This window comes from Oculina patagonica, chromosome 9, assembly GCF_052425735.1.
Source record: "Oculina patagonica isolate OP01 chromosome 9, crgOcupat, whole genome shotgun sequence".
NCBI lineage: Eukaryota > Metazoa > Cnidaria > Anthozoa > Scleractinia > Oculinidae > Oculina > Oculina patagonica.
In genome coordinates, this window is record NC_135766.1 from 10,417,559 (window position 1) to 10,438,172 (window position 20,614).

The 20,614-nt window shown below is 38.1% G+C and overlaps 1 protein-coding gene and 1 long non-coding RNA gene across 2 annotated transcripts; one reads left to right on the forward strand and one right to left on the reverse strand.

Annotated features, from left to right (window-relative positions):
* The first annotated feature begins 723 nt into the window (after positions 1-723).
* Positions 724-7,684, forward strand: LOC144665822 (uncharacterized). The gene is made up of 5 exons (XR_013573032.1): positions 724-742; positions 1,027-1,085; positions 6,304-6,456; positions 7,230-7,402; positions 7,535-7,684. It is a non-coding gene; the product is annotated as an uncharacterized LOC144665822 (long non-coding RNA).
* Positions 7,685-11,735: 4,051 nt separating this feature from the next.
* LOC144665803 (uncharacterized) lies at positions 11,736-20,610 on the reverse strand. The gene is made up of 6 exons (XM_078527104.1): positions 20,504-20,610; positions 18,641-18,688; positions 17,278-17,350; positions 14,333-14,358; positions 13,426-13,452; positions 11,736-12,341 (listed from the first exon to the last, which is right to left on the reverse strand). Exons 1-6 carry the CDS (start codon positions 20,588-20,590, stop codon positions 12,174-12,176), a joined length of 429 nt encoding a protein of 142 aa, XP_078383230.1. The 5' UTR covers positions 20,591-20,610; the 3' UTR covers positions 11,736-12,173.
* Between the last annotated feature and the right edge of the window lie 4 nt (positions 20,611-20,614).

Sequence of the window (20,614 nt, forward strand, 5' to 3'; positions counted from 1 at the left end):
ACCACAACCTTTTTTTTAATTTCGTGGCAGGCGAAGAAGTAAATCCAGAGTACAAGTTCGGGGAAAGGGGGAGGAGCAGGCTGAGGAGCCATGAATTCACTCCGAAATAACGCGGTTATTTCAAAGGAAGATCTGAGAAAAAGTGGGTAAAGAATTGACTGAAACTACTGGAAATTATGCTCTCATACAATAACGAAAGAATCTATTGCATTGGAAATTATGCTCTCACACAATCACGAATGAATCTATTGGAAACTATGGTCTCACAAAATAACGACTGAAACTATTGGAAACTATGCTCTCACACAATCACGAATGAAACTATTGGAAACTATGCTCACACAAAATAACGACTGAAACTATTGGAAACTATGCTCTCACACAATCACGACTGAAACTATTGGAAACTATGCTCTCACACAATAACGACTGAAACTACTGGAAATTATGCTTTCACACAATAACGAATGAAACTATTGAAAATCATGCTCTCACAAAATAACGACCGAAACTATTGGAAACTATGTTCACACAATAACGACTGAAACTATTGGAAATTATGCTCTCACACACAATAACGAATGAAACTATTGGAAACTATGCTCTCACACAATAACGAATGAAACTATTGGAAACTATGCTCTCACACAATAACGCCTGAAACTACTGGAACGATGTTTTGTTATTAATTGAGGATTTGTGGCAGAGTGAGTGAGCTACAACAGAAACTTTATTTGAAGAGGTTAGTTAAAACGCAGCCCAGGGCTGATGTGGACCTTAGCAAAATAAACATATTTTAAATTAACATGACAATGTGGATAAAACTATTGAAAACTATGCTCTCACACAATAACAACTTTCGATTATTTAAATGGGAATTTGTGTCAGGGTGAGTGACGATGTTGATGAAACTATGCTCTCACTCAATTACGACCTTCGTACAGGCATTTGATTGGCTACTTCAGTTACTGATTCTTCCTGAAACTTAACCTAACTTAAATGCCCGTGTTTATTGATTATTTTCAGAATACTGCCGCAGCAAACGTGCAAACTCTGTACCCAAGACTGACCGAGTCACAAGCAAGGTTAGTTCAAGTCCTGTAGATCATTGATCTAAATGTGTAAGCTAGGCTAAAAGATTATTTTAACTTCTTGGCACACAAACGCTAATATACTACAAGATCGCAGAGACTCGATTCGTGAAGTAATTTCTCGCTTTAAGAACAAAAATCAGCTTAATTTGCTTTTTGACCAATTCATAAGGGAGTTTTCCAAGAAAAAGTCAGGACCGTAGCCGCTTTGTGGCAGACCGAGGCACTTGCGTCGACCCGATGTTTTTTCGTTTTTGCTAACGTTGTTGTACGTAGTAGTTGTTGTTGCTGTTTTTATCCATGGACATTTGTGACTTCTCACGCGAAAACGTTCCTTAAGACTTGCCGTTTTGACACGGATAGCCGCGCGTTTGCCATCCAGTAGCCGTGTGCACGGAAAGGGATGCCTTTTGAGCCGTGTAAGCTATCCGTGTAACATAAATTAAGGGCCGTTTGAGCCATGTGGCCGTTCCGTGTAAAAAAATTGTCAGCCGTTCGAGCCGCGTGACCGTTCCGTGTGAAAAAAATTGACTAGCCGTGCAGCCGTTCCGTGTGAAGAAATTTACTTGCCGTTCTAGCCGTGTAGCCGTTCCGTGTGAAGAAATTTACTAGCCGTTCGAGCCGTGTAGTCCTTCCGTGTGAAAAAATTTACTAGCCGTTCGAGCCGTGTAGTCGTTCCGTGTGAAGAAATTTACTAGCCGTTCGAGCCGTGTAGTCGTTCCGTGTGAAAAAATTTACTAGCCGTTCGAGCCGTGTAGCCGTTTCGTATGAAGAAATTTACTAGCCGTTCAACCGTTCCATGCAAAGAAAACTTTTAGCCGCTCGAGCAGCTAAAGCTATCCGTTTAAAATTCGTCAGCCCTTGAAGCGGCTCAAGCTACACGCTACACATACCAGAAAATTGGCAGACGTTCAAATGGCATGAGCTAAAAACTGCGCCTTAGTAAAATTAATGTGTTGTTTACAAGCACCTCGTTTTAAACAGACACGGTTTTTTTTTTCTGCTCTTGAAATATCTTCACTTTTATAACATTCGATCATCGATAAAATTTTTATCTAAGACTAAAAACTAAGTTCAATTCAACGACACGCGTAGAAGCATAAAAACGAAAAACTTAGAGAAAAAATCTGCTTGGATGTTTTGACTTTAAAATGATTTCTCAGCGCAGGACAGTTAAACAATGGCGGCCTTCTTTTACTTAATTTTGTGACGCACGTAGAAGCATAAAAACGAAAAACTAAGAGAAAAAAATATGCTTGGATGCTTTGACTTTGAAATGATTTCGCAGCGCGGGACAATTAAACGATTGCGGCCTTCTTTTACTAAATTTTGTGACGCGCATAGAAGCATAAAAACAAAAAACTTAGAGAAAAAATCTGCTTGGATGCTTTGACTTTGAAATGATTTCGCAACGCGGGACAGTAAAACGCGCGGCCGTTCAACATCATCCGTGTGAAGAAAATTAACATACGTGTAGCCGTTCGACTTCATCCGTGTGAAGAAAATTTACATCCGTGTAGCCTTTCGACTTCATCCGTGCGAAAAAAAATTACATCCGTGTAGCTGTTTAACTTCATCCGTGAAACAAAAATTTACATGCGTGTAGCCGTTCGACTTCATCCGTATGAAAAAAAATTTCATCTGTGTAGCCGTTCAACTTCATCCGTGTAACAAAAATTTACATCCGTGTAGCCGTTCTCGGTATCCGTGTAGAACGGCTCATCGAGCCGTTTTTCATCCGTTCGCTTGCCGCGCGTTTCGCCGAACACACGGATTCCGTAAGGAACGTTTTTGCGTGAGAGGTCTCATTTATTGCCTCGAGATCAGTCATAATTTTTTTGGCTATTGACCCTAATAGTAAAACTGATTTTCGGGTTTGAAACGGATATTATAATTTTGTTTTGTCATATCTTGGACAAGAAATTAAATGATACAAATAAAACTCCCATTAGGCATTCAAAATAATCAAGAGCGACTTTTCTCCACCCTGATTTTTTATCAAATGAAGCTGGAGGAACCAGCAAATTCAATAGCCAAGTAATCCAAAGAGAAGCTTAATCTTGTATTGCCGTGAGTTTATTACGACTATAAGCCGTAATATTTCTACACCCTGTTTACAGATCGCATTAAAGAGAAATTCGTACATTGCATCTAAGTGAAGTTGTGAAAAGAGCTTAGCGACGACAATACAAAAAAGCTTGAGAAAACTTGTTCGCCAAATCAAGATCAATACGCCCTCACTAGCGAACCAATTCCATTTTACATGAAATAACTTGTAGACGGAGATGAAAAAGTGTATAGTAAAAATTGTTCGAACTGTGAATGCGGCAGAAGATAAAGATTGTAAAAGATGATCGCCGAATTATGACAGTATCCCAGAAAAGTAAGTGAGCAACCAAATGTTTGAACCAATCACAGGCCAGAAAAAGTAAGACGTCAATACCACGATTCAACGAACACTGTGAACAAGTCTGTGAGCATTTGTTGTGCTGTTAGAATCAGTGATCACTTCCGGAAATCCTCTTTTCAATAAAACCTGGAACTAGAAACTGCAAAACTCCATAGAAATCATATTCTTGTTTTGTGATATACATGCAAACCGAAAAAATACGATTCCTTTTTTGTCGATATATTTCACTTTCGTTTGTAAAACCGGAAATAAGTGCTACCTTTTTTCAGATAAGGTGGAGTATTCTTAAGATTTCTGTCAAAACGAGAAATTTCTAGAGTTTTCAGCTTTTCGCCGTCTTCATCAGCGCTTTCTGCTCTGTTCGGCCTTCTTGTTTGACAGCTGTCAAAGATGGCGCGAAATAAAATGCTCGCTCGGCTTTGCCATTAATGCACAAATTGTCTAAACTGCATTTGAAATCGGCGTCTTGTTACGTTATGGAGTATTTTGAAAATAACTTCGACGTGAAAATTCAAGTAAAAGTAAAAAGAACATACACGGAGATCAGCAAACTATTTAAGCAAAACATTCCGGAAATACGAAGAGGCTTCTCGGGAAGAAACTTGCGCTTATTCTGTTGATACAGACTTGTAACCTGCCGCTCGAGGCAGTAGCAGTAGTTCGTGCGAAAATCCGAGAATTTCACAAAATAATGGATGGGTGGATAACGTTGAGCCGGGGTCCTGGGGTACTGGGTACGGCGTTCCGGGGTCTTTGAAAAACACGGGATTCGAAATGTGGAAAAAACGAGATCTTTGGAAGACACGTGGACAGTGGAAAACACGGAGTCCCGATTGTGTACGTAACCGAAAGCAAAAACTCAATGCGCATTTTCCCTGACAAGTTCCAAGACTCAGAAATGTACGCACCGCAACAACAAGCGAGAGACATAAAATTTATTTTCAATCCTAGCTTCACGTAAATTTGTTCAACAAGTTTAATTGCAAGCTCAGAAGTTTACATACCGCGATAATATACGTTTTCTTTTATACACAAGTGAAGGACTTAAACCGGTGGATCAAAGTCGATTGTGTTTGAAAATTGAACCCAATTACTTGAGCTTCAAGAATTCACGAATTCTGAAGACATTAAATGGCAAGAGACGTACCAGCTAGCTTAGAAATGCACAAAAAGCACCAGGCTGAAAGAGTTTAAATTTAAATTTTTGCACCAAAAAGATGACTCTAAGTGCGCCTTCTGCCGTGAGGCACCAGAAAAACTATTTCACCTTTTCTGGAAATGCCCTAAAACGGAATCCTTCTGGTCCGATATGACAACTCGGCTGACGCAGTGCAAAATCATTCCAAACAATAATTCATTGGAGTGTACTGTTGCTATGGGTTTAAGGAGTCTCGATGTAGTTTTTTTTAACCCTAGGGTGGTCGTTTTGAAAATGAAAATTATCTAGGAAGCCAATGTTCGATTTTTGCAAAAATACACCAAAATGATCAAATATGACCAAAGTTTAATTTACTTCATTCTTGATTTACTTGAAAACGCTCTTACAGATTTTTCTAAAATTTCGTCAACAGTTAGTCAATCTACTAAACTTTAACATATCAAAAAAATGAGTACCAAGAGTTAATCTAGATTTCGAGAAAATCAAGCTTGTTTGAAAACAAAAGAAAACAACAATCGTTGCTATTGTAACATTTGTGACGAAGTGACCAGTAAAAAATTAAACTTTGGTCATATTTGATCATTTTGGTGTATTTTGGCAAAAATCGAACATTGGCTTCCTAGATGATTTTCGGCACTTTCAAAACGACCACTCTAGGGCTAAAAAAACTGCATCGAGCCTCCTTAACACCAGATTCTTCTCAATATCACTATCAAATCAATTTCTGTTGCCTTCTTGCAAGACATTTTATTTGGCTTTGCCATACAAAAGAAACTGTCACCCACATAGACGGTCTCCGGCGATATCTTAAACTTGCATATAAACCAGAACAGATATAAAAAAACACTACTCCGAAGAAATGGGAACTTTTGAACAATTTCATTTAAGAAGGTTAAATACCCAAAGAAACCCTTGTATCCCCTGACATTCCATTTTCTAGCCCCACTTGTCTTGAAAATGTCACCAACGTAACAGTCCTGTATTTTTCTGCCACCATATAGATTTCTACCTTTTTTTCCTGTTAAATCGCCACTGTGCTTATTATTTTATTTTAATTTTTTTTCTAAGCAGTGGAGAGTTTTGTAAAGCGCGTTTCTTTTCATTTCATTTATATAATTACCCTTGTAATTTTTTTTTTCGTTCTTTGTTTGTATTGTATTGTTGTCAGCATTATTAAAATTAAAACTTGTCTTTGCATTTCAACAGAGGTTTTATTTTATTAGGTTGCCAGTTTTGAAATTCGGACGTTTAATTAAGTTCGGTTACAGAGCTCAATCGAAATCAATCCACGGATCGAGTTCGATTGAGTTTGATCGAGTAAAATTCCGTTCTTTAATTCCATACAGATACATAAAGGTAACACACGTAGGCATGTGAATACGTGCAAATATCAATTTATTTATTTATTTATTTTCGACAATTTAAACTAACAAATAGTTATTAATTTTAACATGCGTGATAGCGTACAGATACAGCATACAGAAAAGACTTGTATTATATTTGGTATGTAACTTCACTTGGGGGGAGGGAGTAATTTACTCTGGCGCTCGCATTGGAAAGATAAACTACTAAAAGCCATGTGCACTGACCGGCAAATTGTAGCACTTTCGGTAACGGCAACTTAATCTCCTTTACTAATCTAGGAAATTACATTTGAAGCACCGAGAGTCCACTTTTGAACGAAAATCAACCGAAGAAGATGTTCGCGATTCGCTTCACCCTGGTAACTTTGCTACTGGCCTTAATTTTCACCAACCACTTGGTGGCTCCTAAAGCAGCTAATGCTGGTTCCAAAAGTGAGTACTATCGTAGCGTTGTGACTTTAATTTGTCTGGCAGTGTCGATGGAGAAATAAACTCATTCAAAGTATATATATTTTTCCTTTCACGTATCTGTTACAGGCAAAACATTGGCTTTAGGTCATTTTTTTTGTCAACGTAGGTAATTTTTTAGCCTAGCTTTCATTTGTTTTTAACCTAGTTTTTTTAATACTAGGTTAATCAGAAATTTAAACACCTCCCCTCCCTCGGTGTCTCTTAACCCCCCATCACCATCCTTACTCACTCTCCTCTATTATCAACTATTATCCCCCTCCCAAGTACTATCACCTAATTATTATTTTTCACCTTTTTACTAACCTGCACTTCTAGTATTTGATCTCTTAATCTCCAGATTTGCTGTCCAACCACTTATCAATTTTGCCACATAGGAAACGTTGGGTGAACCACTATTTTTTTGTTTAATATATAACTCCAATCCAATCCATAACCCTAATAAACCATCTGAATGCAATGGTCATACGAAACATCTCCAGGACTCATCAGTATGGCATAGTCAGGCGTAAGGGTCTCACATAAGATCATAGACCCCGCCGTTTACTCCAGATGCGAACCCAAAGGTTGCTTTAAACCTCAGCCCAAAATGTGTCGTGTGACCGTTACATTTAGATGGTTCATTTTCAATAGCCTTAATAACAACCCTAAGTTTAACCTAGGTTGGAGAAAATAACCAAGGTTAACAAAAGAAAATAACCTGTAACATAACCATAACACGTTGAATTACATTGTAGGCGCCATTCCGTTAAGTGAGAATGAAGCAAAAGGCTTTCTGCGTCGTAATGAACCAGGAATTATGCGACGGGACAATGAACAAGGGGAATACGGGGAAACTGGAGATACTCAGGAATTTGGGGAGCAGAATGAACAGGATGAACAGTAAAGATCCCCACCTCCTGATTGCTAGGTATATTATTGACGCTGCTGATTTTTTCAGCTTAATTTTGTAGAGTACTTCTTTGTCATTGCCATTTTGCCTCATTCTTATTCAATAAAATATATGTTGTTTTCTAATTTTTTTCTTCCTCTTGAATTGCAGCTTCAAGATATGGCCACAGTTCATGATTCGATAACACGATGAAGTTTAACTCCAAATATGAATCACAATGCAGTTAAAAGTAACAAAAAGAAAATAAAGAAATTAGTTTGTAAAACAAAGATTCAAAATAAAAAATCCTTAAAAGAAATATTTCAATTGCGAGTCTTTCATAAAAGGGAAAATTAAAAGCCAGTTATAGCCCAACAGTAGAAAAAGAAATTACAATGAAGTAAGGTAAGAAAATTAGAGGCCTTGTAAGGTAAAGTTTTTTTTTTTAATTGAAACCATTATACAAGGCTTTACATTTTTTATAATGACATTTATTTTTAAATAAATAGTTTCATAAATTTCTTAAAAGAAATTTATGAAACTACTAAAAACAGTCAGAGCTGTGCGCGCTCTAGTTGGTTATCTAGGCTGTTTCAATAGTGACCAGGTAAGTCTTATAAGCTCTGACATTGAGCACCAGATTTGACCGCATTTTTCGTTTGCTATATATTGAGAAATGATGCACACCACATATTTTCGAAATCACCCTCTTAACGTCAATGCTTTCGAATCGAATTTTAGAATCTCTATGGCACACTATAAGCTACATTATACATGTTATTTATATCGTTATTTAGCAATTATTGGATGAGGCAGAGTATATATGATATGAAGATTTATGCAGATCGAGGAGGGTTACCTTCATTAAATTTCTTGTCCCTTATAATGTCTTTATTTAGCACTTGCTTGAATTGTCTATTGAAGTTAAATCTGATGACACAAAGCGATGTTTTCGAGTACAGGTTTCCATCGTTCTTGCTTACTTCGACGTAGAATTTTGGTAAAACCGTTCCAGGTCCTCCGCTGTGGCTGGATCAGGGATTTTTTCCTCTTGAAGATACGCTTTTCCCCTTCGTTGCTTTTTCCGTGTTTTGACTTTCCTTGTCGTCTAATAACTTAAATATTTTACCTCTTCGTAATGCTCAAATCTAGAGGCCATTTTTGCACTTTCAACCTGCTCGGCAGCAAAGCCGTTCAGTCGCGTGACGTCAGCGGTTCTTGGAAACGAGGTTGCGATCTGTTAATCATACTTGGGAACGAGGTTGCGAGCCATTAATTTTTGATATTGGAATTTCTTCCAAATTTAGTCGGCGCTAGCCAGTTAGCTGGAATTAACCGGGAATCGAAAGCCAATCAGAAACAGAGAAATATTTTGAATGAATAATAATATTATTTATTGCAAGGGCCAAATAATTATTTTATCCGCCAACCACCAACGGGTGAGACGCGGAGTGCTAATGGTTAGCACGATGGACTCGGGATCAAACGGTCCGGGATCGAGCCCCGATGGCGCTGGCATCATTTGATCAAATTGATGGAGGAAACGAGCGTCATGGAAGACTTAAAGATACTGAAGATAAAAACTAAACGAATCAGGATTATTTTAAATGTATTGGGAAGAACTCCAACCGTTTTTATCACCTGATCGTTTTTTGTCATTTTTAGGCTCGGGAAGTTGCAGCGAAGTTGACACTTTGTCTTGGGCAGAAACGTTTTAGAGAGGCCCAAAATGACTTTCTTTTCCTAATTCTCCCTATGCATCTTTCGTGATCCTTTTATTTCTGTTAAGATGCGCGCCGCGTTTGCTGTTTATTAAGAAAGGAAGTGCATCCAAGCACGTGGCCTTCGATTCATGATCAGACAAACAGATCACGCACGGAAAAAAGTGATAAGCGAATCCGCCAGGACTTCGAGTAGTTATTGGACAAAATTATGTAACAAAATTGTTTACATCTTATTGCAAGCTTTTGTGCTACTGCTTCGATTTTCTTATCATAAGAAATCGTTTCTAACAGCACCAAACATCGAAAACATATTTCGAAGTACCATAGAATTTCACTCGCTTAAAAGACGTGAGCTTTTGCCTATAGCTTGTGAAATTTTAAATACATTTTCTCAGACTGTGATAAGAAATCATTGTTGGTGTTATTACGGATAATTACGTACATATTTACCTTTTATTAAGGATTAAGGGTAGGAAATAACACTATAGGATTTAAATTATTCTGGTACTCGATCTTTGTCCAACTCAAACAAATATTACTCGACTTCCTGGTGGATTCTGTCTTAAAACTTTTTCCCGAAGCAATAACATCACGGAATTTCTAAAAAGTCAGTAGTAGTCAGCACGATTGTTCCATCAAACGGGGGATCTCGGGCGAACAAAAAGAGTAAATCTCTCTGAGCCTAGTGATCCACAAGGAAAAACAAAAGTGAAAGTACAAATTATATACTTTAGTTAAAGAAATAACTTTATCGATTCAACTAAGATAAAACACCTCCACCTCATCAGGTGTGAAGGTGTAAGTCCCAGCCAGGATTGTTTTCTTGTCTTGTACTCCACTTGGAACAGAGTAGGAGTCGCCAAAGTTTGTGTATGAATTAGTGTTACTGTTTGCATTTTCATTTATGAAGATGTCGAATTACTCTTATTTTTCTTTTATTTTTTGGCTATAACTTATGCAATAAAACTAGTTTACAGAAACGAGATACTGTAATTTCATGTAACGCCTTCGTTCCAATACCCTCTCACCAAATAGAAGTTGGCAATCTAATGAACACCCCCCCCCCCCCTCGCCCCCGACTACAACTTTACATTTCAGAAAAGACGAGACAAATGAAAACTTCGCTTTGCTTCCCTTTGAAAATTCGCTAAACCCCAAACCACAACGCGTTCCCATCGGTTCTGAACCTGCTAGAAGAAAAAATAAACACGTTTGACAAGCAGTATCTATTTTTGCCTACCCTCAACTCGGTTCACCTTGCGCTCACCTGTTGATGGTTTGATAACTCTGAATAAGACTTACCCCAAAAACAGGCCTGTAGGGTGGATTTTGTTGAGGGGGGTCTTTTTTATTTGGTGGGGGGAGGTATTTTTGGGCGCAGCTAACACGAGCGCCGAAGGCGCGAGCTTCTAGGGGGGTCTGGCCCCCAGGAAATTTCAATTAGGTTCTCTCAATTGCCATTTTCTGCATTTTCACTTTATTTCTAAGGTGGAATGCATTTTCCTTCACTATTAGCTCTTCGGAAAGTAGTTTGCATTCTAAAAAAAATTCTGAAATGCTCAGAAATGAGTGTGTGCATTTAGACATCTAGAAAATTTGGTTTCTGGCAAATGCGCATGCTTGCTTGTCCAGCCAACTAACGCTAGTTCTGATTGCGGCGGGCGCCACGACAAGGATGGAAAGCAAGACGAACATCAATTAAACCAATCCAAATGATTAGAACTTCTTATTATAGTACCAAAATGTTGCGGCTTCCTCCGATAATCCTGGCAAGAAAGGTAGTCGTCCTTGTAATCGACCGGTCAAAGTCTTTTGATTGTTTTGTGTATTTTTTTAATCTTTTCAACCCCCAAAAATGCCGACTTCAAAAAATTTTAGGGGTTTCGTTCGAACCCTCGAACCCCCCATACGGGCCTAAAAATCTTCCCTCAATTCAGATTACCCACCGTTGTTTTCATTGTGTTTTATGTACGTCGCTGAGGGTGTTTTCACATGTAGAAAGTTTCAATTTCCTAATAAATTTGCAACCTTATATAAATCCTTCAGTGTTCTTATTCAGTTTATTTATTACTTTTTTGTTTTGTTTTTTATCTTACAGTATACTACCCGTTGCTTTAAATTTTAATTAAAGTGAAGGTAACTCCTGACTCATCATAGCGGACAAGCTGAAATAATCGTAACATAGTTAAAAAAAGTGACCTATCTTGATAATCAAATTGATTTTTTTTTTCGAGTTCATTTCATCAGAAATCCGATGTATCCTTGTTTATATTCTTCTGTTTATGTTACTCCTTTAAATCAGCCTATTTGGCACATAGCGGCACTGTAGCAACATATCACTGATACGAATCTTTTCTAAGGTTTATTTAAGACCAAGGTACATGTATAGACCAGAAAGAAACGTTGACGCTGTGAAAACATAAACCATAACCATAAGACCGAATGGGTTTCTGGGTAGACAGACAGCCCTGGTAAGGTTAGTAACATTCAACTTATTCATAATCAAGGTATTTTTTTTTTCTTGAGAGCTTTAACAGCATGATTTATGCAATCTGTTGCTATCTGTCGTATCACAATGTTCATTCTGTCACAGAAGACGATTACTGTTTTCCGATTTCCTAGTAAACATTTGAGTCGCATCGTTCATGTTTTTTTTTTCATGGGTCAACGTTTCTTTAATCACGTCTAATTCTAACTTCTTGTCACACAGAGCAGGGAAAGCTCACTTTAAATATTTTTTTGATCCGATTTAGACATCCTACATTAAGATCACGAGATGAAACACTCAACAATAGTTCGACCCATTTAAATCATGAACAAGAAAACCACATAATGTTCCTGTATCGAAAACTGCGTTGTGTAATTATTATTAATTTTCTCATACTTTATCATAGTCCTGCTGCAAATTACCACAAAAACACCGTTGCACGAGCCGTGGGATATCACAGAATATTCAATGGCTTTCCAGCCTTTTCATTGGTTGTATCCTCCACTGCGTGGGATAAATATTAACAATACAAAGCATATGTTGTCCATGGACCGTTAATCCCTGGATATTCTCTCTTTTCTTGCGTCTCTGTCGATCTTCAGTGCGGCGGGGCTATGCTGCTGGCGTTTATATGGGTGGGTGTGGGTGTCAGTACTGTAGGTGACACAATGGCGGTTTTCTTGTTATAGACATATATATCTGACGTAATGGCCTGGAATATTATGCAAACGCCTACAAACGCCATGAATGCTATTTTCTTTGCTTCCTAAAAGAAAAAAAAAACCTGTGAGCTTCAACTGTTGAACACCCAGCATGATTTGTCACTTGTACAGGGTTTATACTTTATTGAGCTTTTGAAAGTCCATTACTTTCCATGACCTTTTCAAAGTTTTCCATGACCGAAATTTGACCATTTTTTTGAAAACGTTCATAAATTACAAATTACATGTATCTTGATTTCGGATGCGTTTTTTTTTTTTTTGGCCTTTTTCTCTCTCTCCCCACTCCCCACCCCACCAAAAAAATGCCTCATTATTTATTTTGTACAATCAATGCCATTTCCCACATCTTTCCACTGCCTACATTTAAATTCTAGGAGTTTACAGGCCTGGAAAATGAATTTTTTTTAAAGTGCATGACTTTCCAGGTTTTCCATGACCTGTTTGAACTAGGGTGACTATGGGTGTTGTAACCGAGCCATATGTGTTTCTTAACCTTGTACGACCCATCTCCCTCTTCGGATAAGAACAACTGGTCAAATCCGTTCTGATCATGTGGTCATGTTTTAAAGAATGTTAAATTATTTAACACGACATAATTGAAGTATATAAAAAAAAAACAATCAACAGTTTGGGAAGCCTTTGTGTGGGCATAAAAAAATAATGTTCTAGCTATTTTCCAATTATTGATAAATTATATTCTTGAAAATCTGCCGTGGTTTCTTTAAGTAGTTGTCTGATTTGAAGGTCTTCTAAAGTAAAATATTTTTCTTTACTTCTGGATTTGACCAGATGTTTTCAGTCTTCAACTCATGTGTGAGAAAAAGGGTGGGTACAAGGCAAGCTGAATTTCTATTTTTACTTTCAACACACATTTACATCATAATTATATGACACCAAAAACTGGCTTTCTAACCGTATAAATAATGTATCATAATATAAAAAATTATGTTTTGAGAGTAAATGCAAATGAGGTTTTTCTAATCTAGATGATAAGAAACACTTTCTTGGCTTCAAACAAAATTTCCGGCACAGATATTTTAAAAATATGCTTGTTGTGCATTATTACGGTTAATACCAGGTACATATTTATGCCAAATAACTCAAAGAAGACAGTAATTGTATACTCACTATGATCCCTTTGTGATACCACCATGTCTAAAACACAGCAAATAACAGACAGCATATTACAATAACAACAAGAAAAAAAGTATATTCCAATATTATTAAGATCAAATATCAAGTGAGGCTCTGCCCAGAGGTTCATTCCATTACCCATGTACCATCCTCAACCCAATACTGAGGTAACCCTTTTGTACACAATGAATCTTTGATAAAAAATGGTAACCCTTTTGAAAACCTACAGTATGGATACTGCATCTATTTTTTAAACTTTTCACTTAAATTATAAACTCTTATAATTATATATACACTGAGGTGAGTCAACTGTTGACTGAGTGGGTCTGTTCAAGATCATAATTAAGGGCCCTTTACCTAAATGACAATTTTTCAACCCTTTGCTATACTCCAACACATGAAATCCACAGCCTTTTATTATTATATACCCCTGGCAGCATCTCATAATAATTATTGAAGTCCATGGCACTGAGTTAGCTGTAACATTGTATCCACTTTTGAAATCGCATCTCATGAAACCGCATATGAAGGTCACAGTTTGATCTGTGACTGCAAAAAAGGTACACGTAATAGCATTTCTTGTTTAGCCCAAAGAAGCCGCCCTATGCTCAAATTTCTCATTAAAATTGCAAATGTCGCCATTAATGGCCACAATAACATGTTTGCACACAAAACCTGTGCTATCTTTGTTTTTGATCTGGCACAAAAGCCACACACGTGAAAATGCCTTAGGTTGAGCCGTTTGACTCTGTCGTGTGAATGCAGAATGAACTTCATTCCAGAACGAGTTTCATTCCAGAATGAAAGTCATTACAGAACCATGTTTACAAACAGGCCTTAAGTTTACAAAGATTAGTTTGCATGCTTGTAAAAATATTGTCATACAATAGACTGTACTTACAATGACTCCTCCAATCACACTGCTAACTGAAATGACAAAGAAAAAAAAAAGCTTATTTAATAGCCCACACAAAATTTTAAAAAACCAAGCTGTTGTAAACGGATAAATTATCGAGAACAGAAGTAAACACTGAGTAAACGCAACTCAATTCTCTTTAATCTGAACATCCGAATGACACGTGTAACTGCACATGCGCAGTCCTAACAATCTGAACAATACCTATATATAACATCTCCCCCTTTAAATGAAACAGTTTCTTTTCTATAACATAACAGTTAACCAATGTCAGCACTTTAACTCATAGTCTCTCAAGTGACTTGGCAGTCCACGATTTACTCTAACAGGGTAACGTCTTTCTAAACAAGGGGGAGTAGCAACCTTATCTGAGTAACTTGGTTTCTCTAACGTAGAACTTGTATCAGGAATTCCTGACAGCAAAATAGGAGGAACTACAGTAACATTGTCATTGTCTGTAACAGAACAGGAAGCTCCAGGTAAAGGACTTTCACAACGTTCGCTAGTACTGGTCAACTGTGACTCATCCGCTGTGGCTGTATGAGAGCCTGAGGGAAGCGGGACAACTTCATCAGAAACATCCACTGGGGAAGCCAATTGAAGTGGCATAGAGTAGTCATCAATTGATGAGGGGCTGTTTGAGTGGTCATCACTAACAGCTCGGCTCAGAAGTTGGTCCACATGTCGTTTCCACAATTTGCCTGACACTTCAACCATATAGTGTCGAGAACCAAGTACCTCAGTGATGACCCCAGGCATCCACTTTTCTCCCTTCCCATACTTTCTGGCCAATACTGGATCACCTGCATGAAACTGGCGTAGACCTCTGTGTGCAGTGGGACTAACCATCGTACTGTACTGTCGAGCTTCAACATGCTTTTCAACTGAAGGAATTAGTAAATCGAGGCGAGTACGCAATCTCCTGCCCATAAGCATTAAAGAGGGAGGTTCGCCTGTAGTGGAATGGGGTGTGTTTCGATAAACAAGTAAGTACTTAGCAATTTGAGTAGACACATCAGTGTGAGTAAGCTGGGCTTGTTTGATTGCTGATTTCAAAATCTGGACAACACGTTCAGCCTGACCATTGGTGGATGGTTTGTACGCTGCTGAAGTACGATGTACAATTCCATTGTTGACACAAAACTTTTCAAATTCTCTCGAAGTGAACTGGGAACCATTGTCAGAAACAAGAATTTCGGGCAATCCGTGCCTGCTGAATATGTCACGCAATGCAGTGATAGTTGTTCCAGCAGTAATATTTGTCATTTTGACCACCTCTGGGAATTTGCTGTATGCATCAACAACAACCATATACATATGTCCAGAGATCGGTCCTGCAAAGTCCACATGAATGCGAGACCAAGCCCGTGTTGGAAAAATCCATGGATGAATTTGAGCAGTAGGAGGTGCAGATCTCATAGTTTGACAAGTACTGCATGAAGAAACAGTTCTTTCAATGTGGGCATCAATATTGGGCCACCATACATATGACCTTGATAGTGCTTTCATTCTGGAAATTCCTGGATGTGTTTCATGAAGTTCATGCAATACTTTCTCTTGAAGGGAAGGTGGTACAACAACCCGAGTACCCCACAACACACAGCCTTGTTGGGTTGTCAGTTCATCTCGTTTATTCTTGAACGGTACTAATGTCGGATCTACTACACTTGGCCATCCACTGAAGACATAACTGTACACTTTGGATAAGACGGGGTCAACCTGGGTTTCTCTTTTGATCATCTGACTGGTCACATTGGTTACAACTTCAGGTTCTAAGAAGAAGCACTCGACATTTTCACATTTGGGTGACCATGTTTGTGGCAAAGGAAGACGTGACATGCTGTCTGCATCAGCATGCGCTGTAGTGCTGCGGTACTCAATTTTGTAATTGTACGATGCCAGGATGAGGGCCCATCTTTGAAGTCGAGCTGCAGCATGAGCAGGAACTGACTGCTGTGGTCCAAAGAGGGTGAGCAGAGGGCGATGATCTGTTAAAATTGTGAAGGAGCGACCATACAAGTACTGACGAAATCGCTTGTTGGAAGGTGCGATCTTCACTTAAAAGCTTTTTACGAGTGGCCGGATTGCGAATCCCACAAACAAACTGGTCGCGAAGCGAACGATTTAAGAACGCACCAAAATTACAACTGGAAGCAAGATGTCATAAACGAGCACTGTACACGGAAACAGTTTCATTCTCTTCTTGAAAACAACGGTGAAATCGGTACGATTCTGCAACTTCTAATCGTTTAGGTTTGAAATGTCGCTCAAGTAATTCACATAACTGCTCGAATGTCTTGTCCTTTGGATTTGCTGGACTGCATAAATCTCGAAGTGTCCCGTATGTCTTCTTGCCGATAACTGAAATCATCACTGCAACCTTCTTCTTGTTCGCAGCTGCTTTATCAGCTGTGGAGGCCTCAGGAGGGTAATGGCCAATACTATTCGCAACGAAATACTGATCAAGTCTTTCCTGATAAGCCGTAAAAGTCTCCGTAGAAGTATCGAACTCCCCAATGGAACCAACTAGCGGGGAAGCCATAATGGCGGCCGAACAAAAAGCAAGAAGGCAAGCAACCACGTGCACAGACAACAGAAACGCACAGAAGAACTTCGTAATTTTCAAAATCGCCATGAAGACAGCAACACATCACTGGAGGATCCCATCCTCGTCGCCAGATGTTGTAAACGGATAAATTATCGAGAACAGAAGTAAACACTGAGTAAACGCAACTCAATTATCTTTAATCTGAACATCCGAATGACACGTGTAACTGCACATGCGCAGTCCTAACAATCTGAACAATACCTATATATAACACAAGCAGAAAATTAAAATCAATGAAAACCTAACTGTTAATTATTAAGTTTGCATGGAAGAAGCAAACAATTACAAAAAGTAAAAAAAAAAAAACAATTTTGTCACTCACTTAACATGTTGACTGCTATAAGATACATCATGGAGTCATCTGCAGCTTTGACAAAGCTTATAATCAGTGTTATCTGTTAAAAAAAATATATACATGTATAATTATTTTAGAATAGGTACGTATTAAAATGAGACTTTAATTTGCCACATTCATTATAATAGTTCAAATGTGGAAAGATCATAATTAGTAGATGTTCTGCCAGTACTTAAATTTGAAGTGATTGGGTACAAAGTGCGATGCAGCGAGACATGCGATCCATTCCGGTTACATGCCTAAATAGCACTTTGGTTAGCCTACAGTTAGCTTATGTAAGTAGCTTGCAGTTAGCCATTTTATTTGGGGTAGGGATTTCTGCCTTGCATTTCTCTCCTCGCATGCAGGGCTGCATTGCCCTGCACGCCTCACAGAATTCAGTTTTGTGACTTGGTTTGAATAATGCAGAGATCTAAGGTTAAAAAATGAAAAAAAAAAAAAAGAGAACAAAAGCAAGGAAAAAGGACAGGAAATGAGTGGAAGGGTAAGGGGAAGGGAGAAAGGTAGAGGAAGGGGAGGGAAGGAAAAAGTAATATAGTAGAGCTTTTAAATCATGTAAAAAACATAACCAATCAACATCTATTGTAGAACAACCCAACCAATCAAAACACAATCTCAAATCAAATGGTTTTCAACAAAGATTGGAAAACAATGAGCAAAAACTTTGCTCTTAATGACAGTTTATGAGAATGAAAGCAAGGGTAAACTTTTTGTTCCTTTTTAAAACACTGCCTTTAGAGAACTTATGGAAAGGCAAGCCAAAAGAAACAGGCTAGGCAAAACCTAAGGAATACAAGTATCATAAATTATGATAAGATAATGATAAAAACCATTCTTCAAGCAGAAAACAATTAAAGTGTAAGTGAAATTAAACATATATGGCTACCAACAGCATACGGAACAGCACATGGCTACCAACTGACGAGGTCTTTTGACGAAACTAGTTTTTGTAGTCGTGTATATTAATTGTGTGTTGAAAGTAAATGCAAATGAGATTTTCCCATATCATTATGATGTTCAGTAATACTTTCTTGGCTTTGGCGAACAGAATTTCACAAAGAAAAAAATTAAAAATGGATTTACTAACCCATCTGCAGACTTTCTAAGAATACTATATTTAAGCACTCTTGGGAACCGAACACCATAGAAAAGAAAAGTACCGGTAGATTGGGTTTTTGATATTTTCACCATGATAATTATTGTTTAATTAACTGAAGTTCTCTCTGTGTTATTACAATAATTTTGCTCAAAAATGTTCAGCGATTTTAGGGTAATTCCCTTAACTGGTGACCATTTCATTGATGCAATACTAAATAAATACTGTACATACCACTACAGTCAGCCCTGTGATGCCTGCCAAAACTCTTAACAATAATTTCTGTGAATATAGATAGAAATCAATATAGTATTAGTAATTTAGTTGTACATATACCTTACATGCTAATTAAAGAGACAACATCATTTTCACAATAAATGAAGCTGATGTCTAAGTTGGTGCACATGCTTTTGATGTGGTTTAAATTTATTAAAACCAGCTTTATTTTTTTTTTTCATATATTATGCCTTATTTTCATGAGTCAGATCGTCTTATCTAAAACAAAGGCGAAACAAAAATCAAAATGGTTTTAGAAATTTGAGACCAAAGATTAATTTAAACCACAACACCTGTCTAATTCAACAAGACAGTTGTTAATTGACTGTCAAATGGCCTGACTGCCTAGTCCACTCAAATTTCTTCAATAGACTTGCTCCAAGTTGCTTGTTTGTTTGTTTGTTTTTCTTTTTTTCTTTTGTGTCGATAGAATTATTTAAGTAAATAATTTGCTAACAAAAGAGTGATAGTCATTATCGTGTACTGAAGACTGGGTGTGCATGATAGCATGACAAGCGACATGAACCTGAAAACTGGCGACATGGAACATTTTAAAAGTGACAAGCGACATCATTACAGCACTGAAATGCGACAGCGACACGAAGCAACAGCAAAACAATGGGGTAAAAAACTACAGCGACATTTTCCACTGTTACACTGTAGCTAGGCGACATGGGCTCTCAGAAACATGCGACATTGCGACACGGCTACCCCCCTTGGAAGGCCTTGCCAATGGCTTAGAACAAATGACTTGCGTCACTTGCAGGAAATCAATTCTGGCTGGTGTTTTCTGCCGTAAGAAATGACATCAGTCATATGATTTGCACTGATAACAGTTAGTTTCTTCATTCTACTGGCATTCTTAGTGTCGAGTGTAGTTTGACGTGGGCCATGGCATATACACAAGTCCCCCGTTCCACAAACAGCTGTCACATGATTTTGATTGTCAAGCCAGTGCGCACCCTCCCTATTCAATTGTCACCATCAACTGGCCCGGGGGGGGGGGGGGGGGAATTCCTACATGAAAGTGAGGGGGATGCTCGTCGGACATTTTGAAAAGAGACCAATCTGGGTGTTGCTCAAGCTTTTCTTGACTCCATAAAGGTACCAAAAAACTATAAATATAATTCATATTTGTATATTTTTTCGTGTGCAACCCTACATCCTAAGCGAGACCAAAAATCCGAAATTTACACCGATAACCGAGACGACAAGCATCCTGTCCCTTTCATTTGCGAGTCACCCCTCCGGACAACTGGCACTTGTTCCCCCGACTGTATAATGTTTATGACGTGTTTAGACAGAGCTTTCCTATCAAGACAAGAAAGATTGTAACTGCAAACTGTATCTTCCTGATTAATATTATTGTACTTTAAAATCAAACAATCATCAATTACTGATACCAATAATATTGATCAATAAATTGATTTCTGGTTATCTCGAGACTGCATGATCAGGGAATGAACCCAACCCCTAAATTGAGTTTCATACAAGTCCAATCATATCGATCAACTCGAATTAATTAATTCAAGCATCCGCTCACAAGGTCGAAATAAATTGGCAAGGAACCAAAGAAGAAAGAGCTGATTACACACGCAACTGGGTTTTAAGAATCAAAGAAAATAAAGAACCATAAAAACAGCGAGAAATGTACTCAATTGTGCATGTAAGCTTATAAAGCTTGTCATTGTCAAGCTTCTGCCCATTCTCGATCTCGGTTGACCTCGGTTGTGAACAAGAAAATTGTCGAAGAAAGGTATTTACAATCCGATCTTAACTAAACACAACACTACCGTAACTACTTAAATTTAGGTTTCGTACCGTCAAAGGAGAAACTTCGTAGTACAGCGGAGCAGATTCGTTTGGAACCATTTTGGAAATCAGTTTTTTTATCGATCCGTCTGTCATGTGAGGTACTCGGAAGTATTCGGA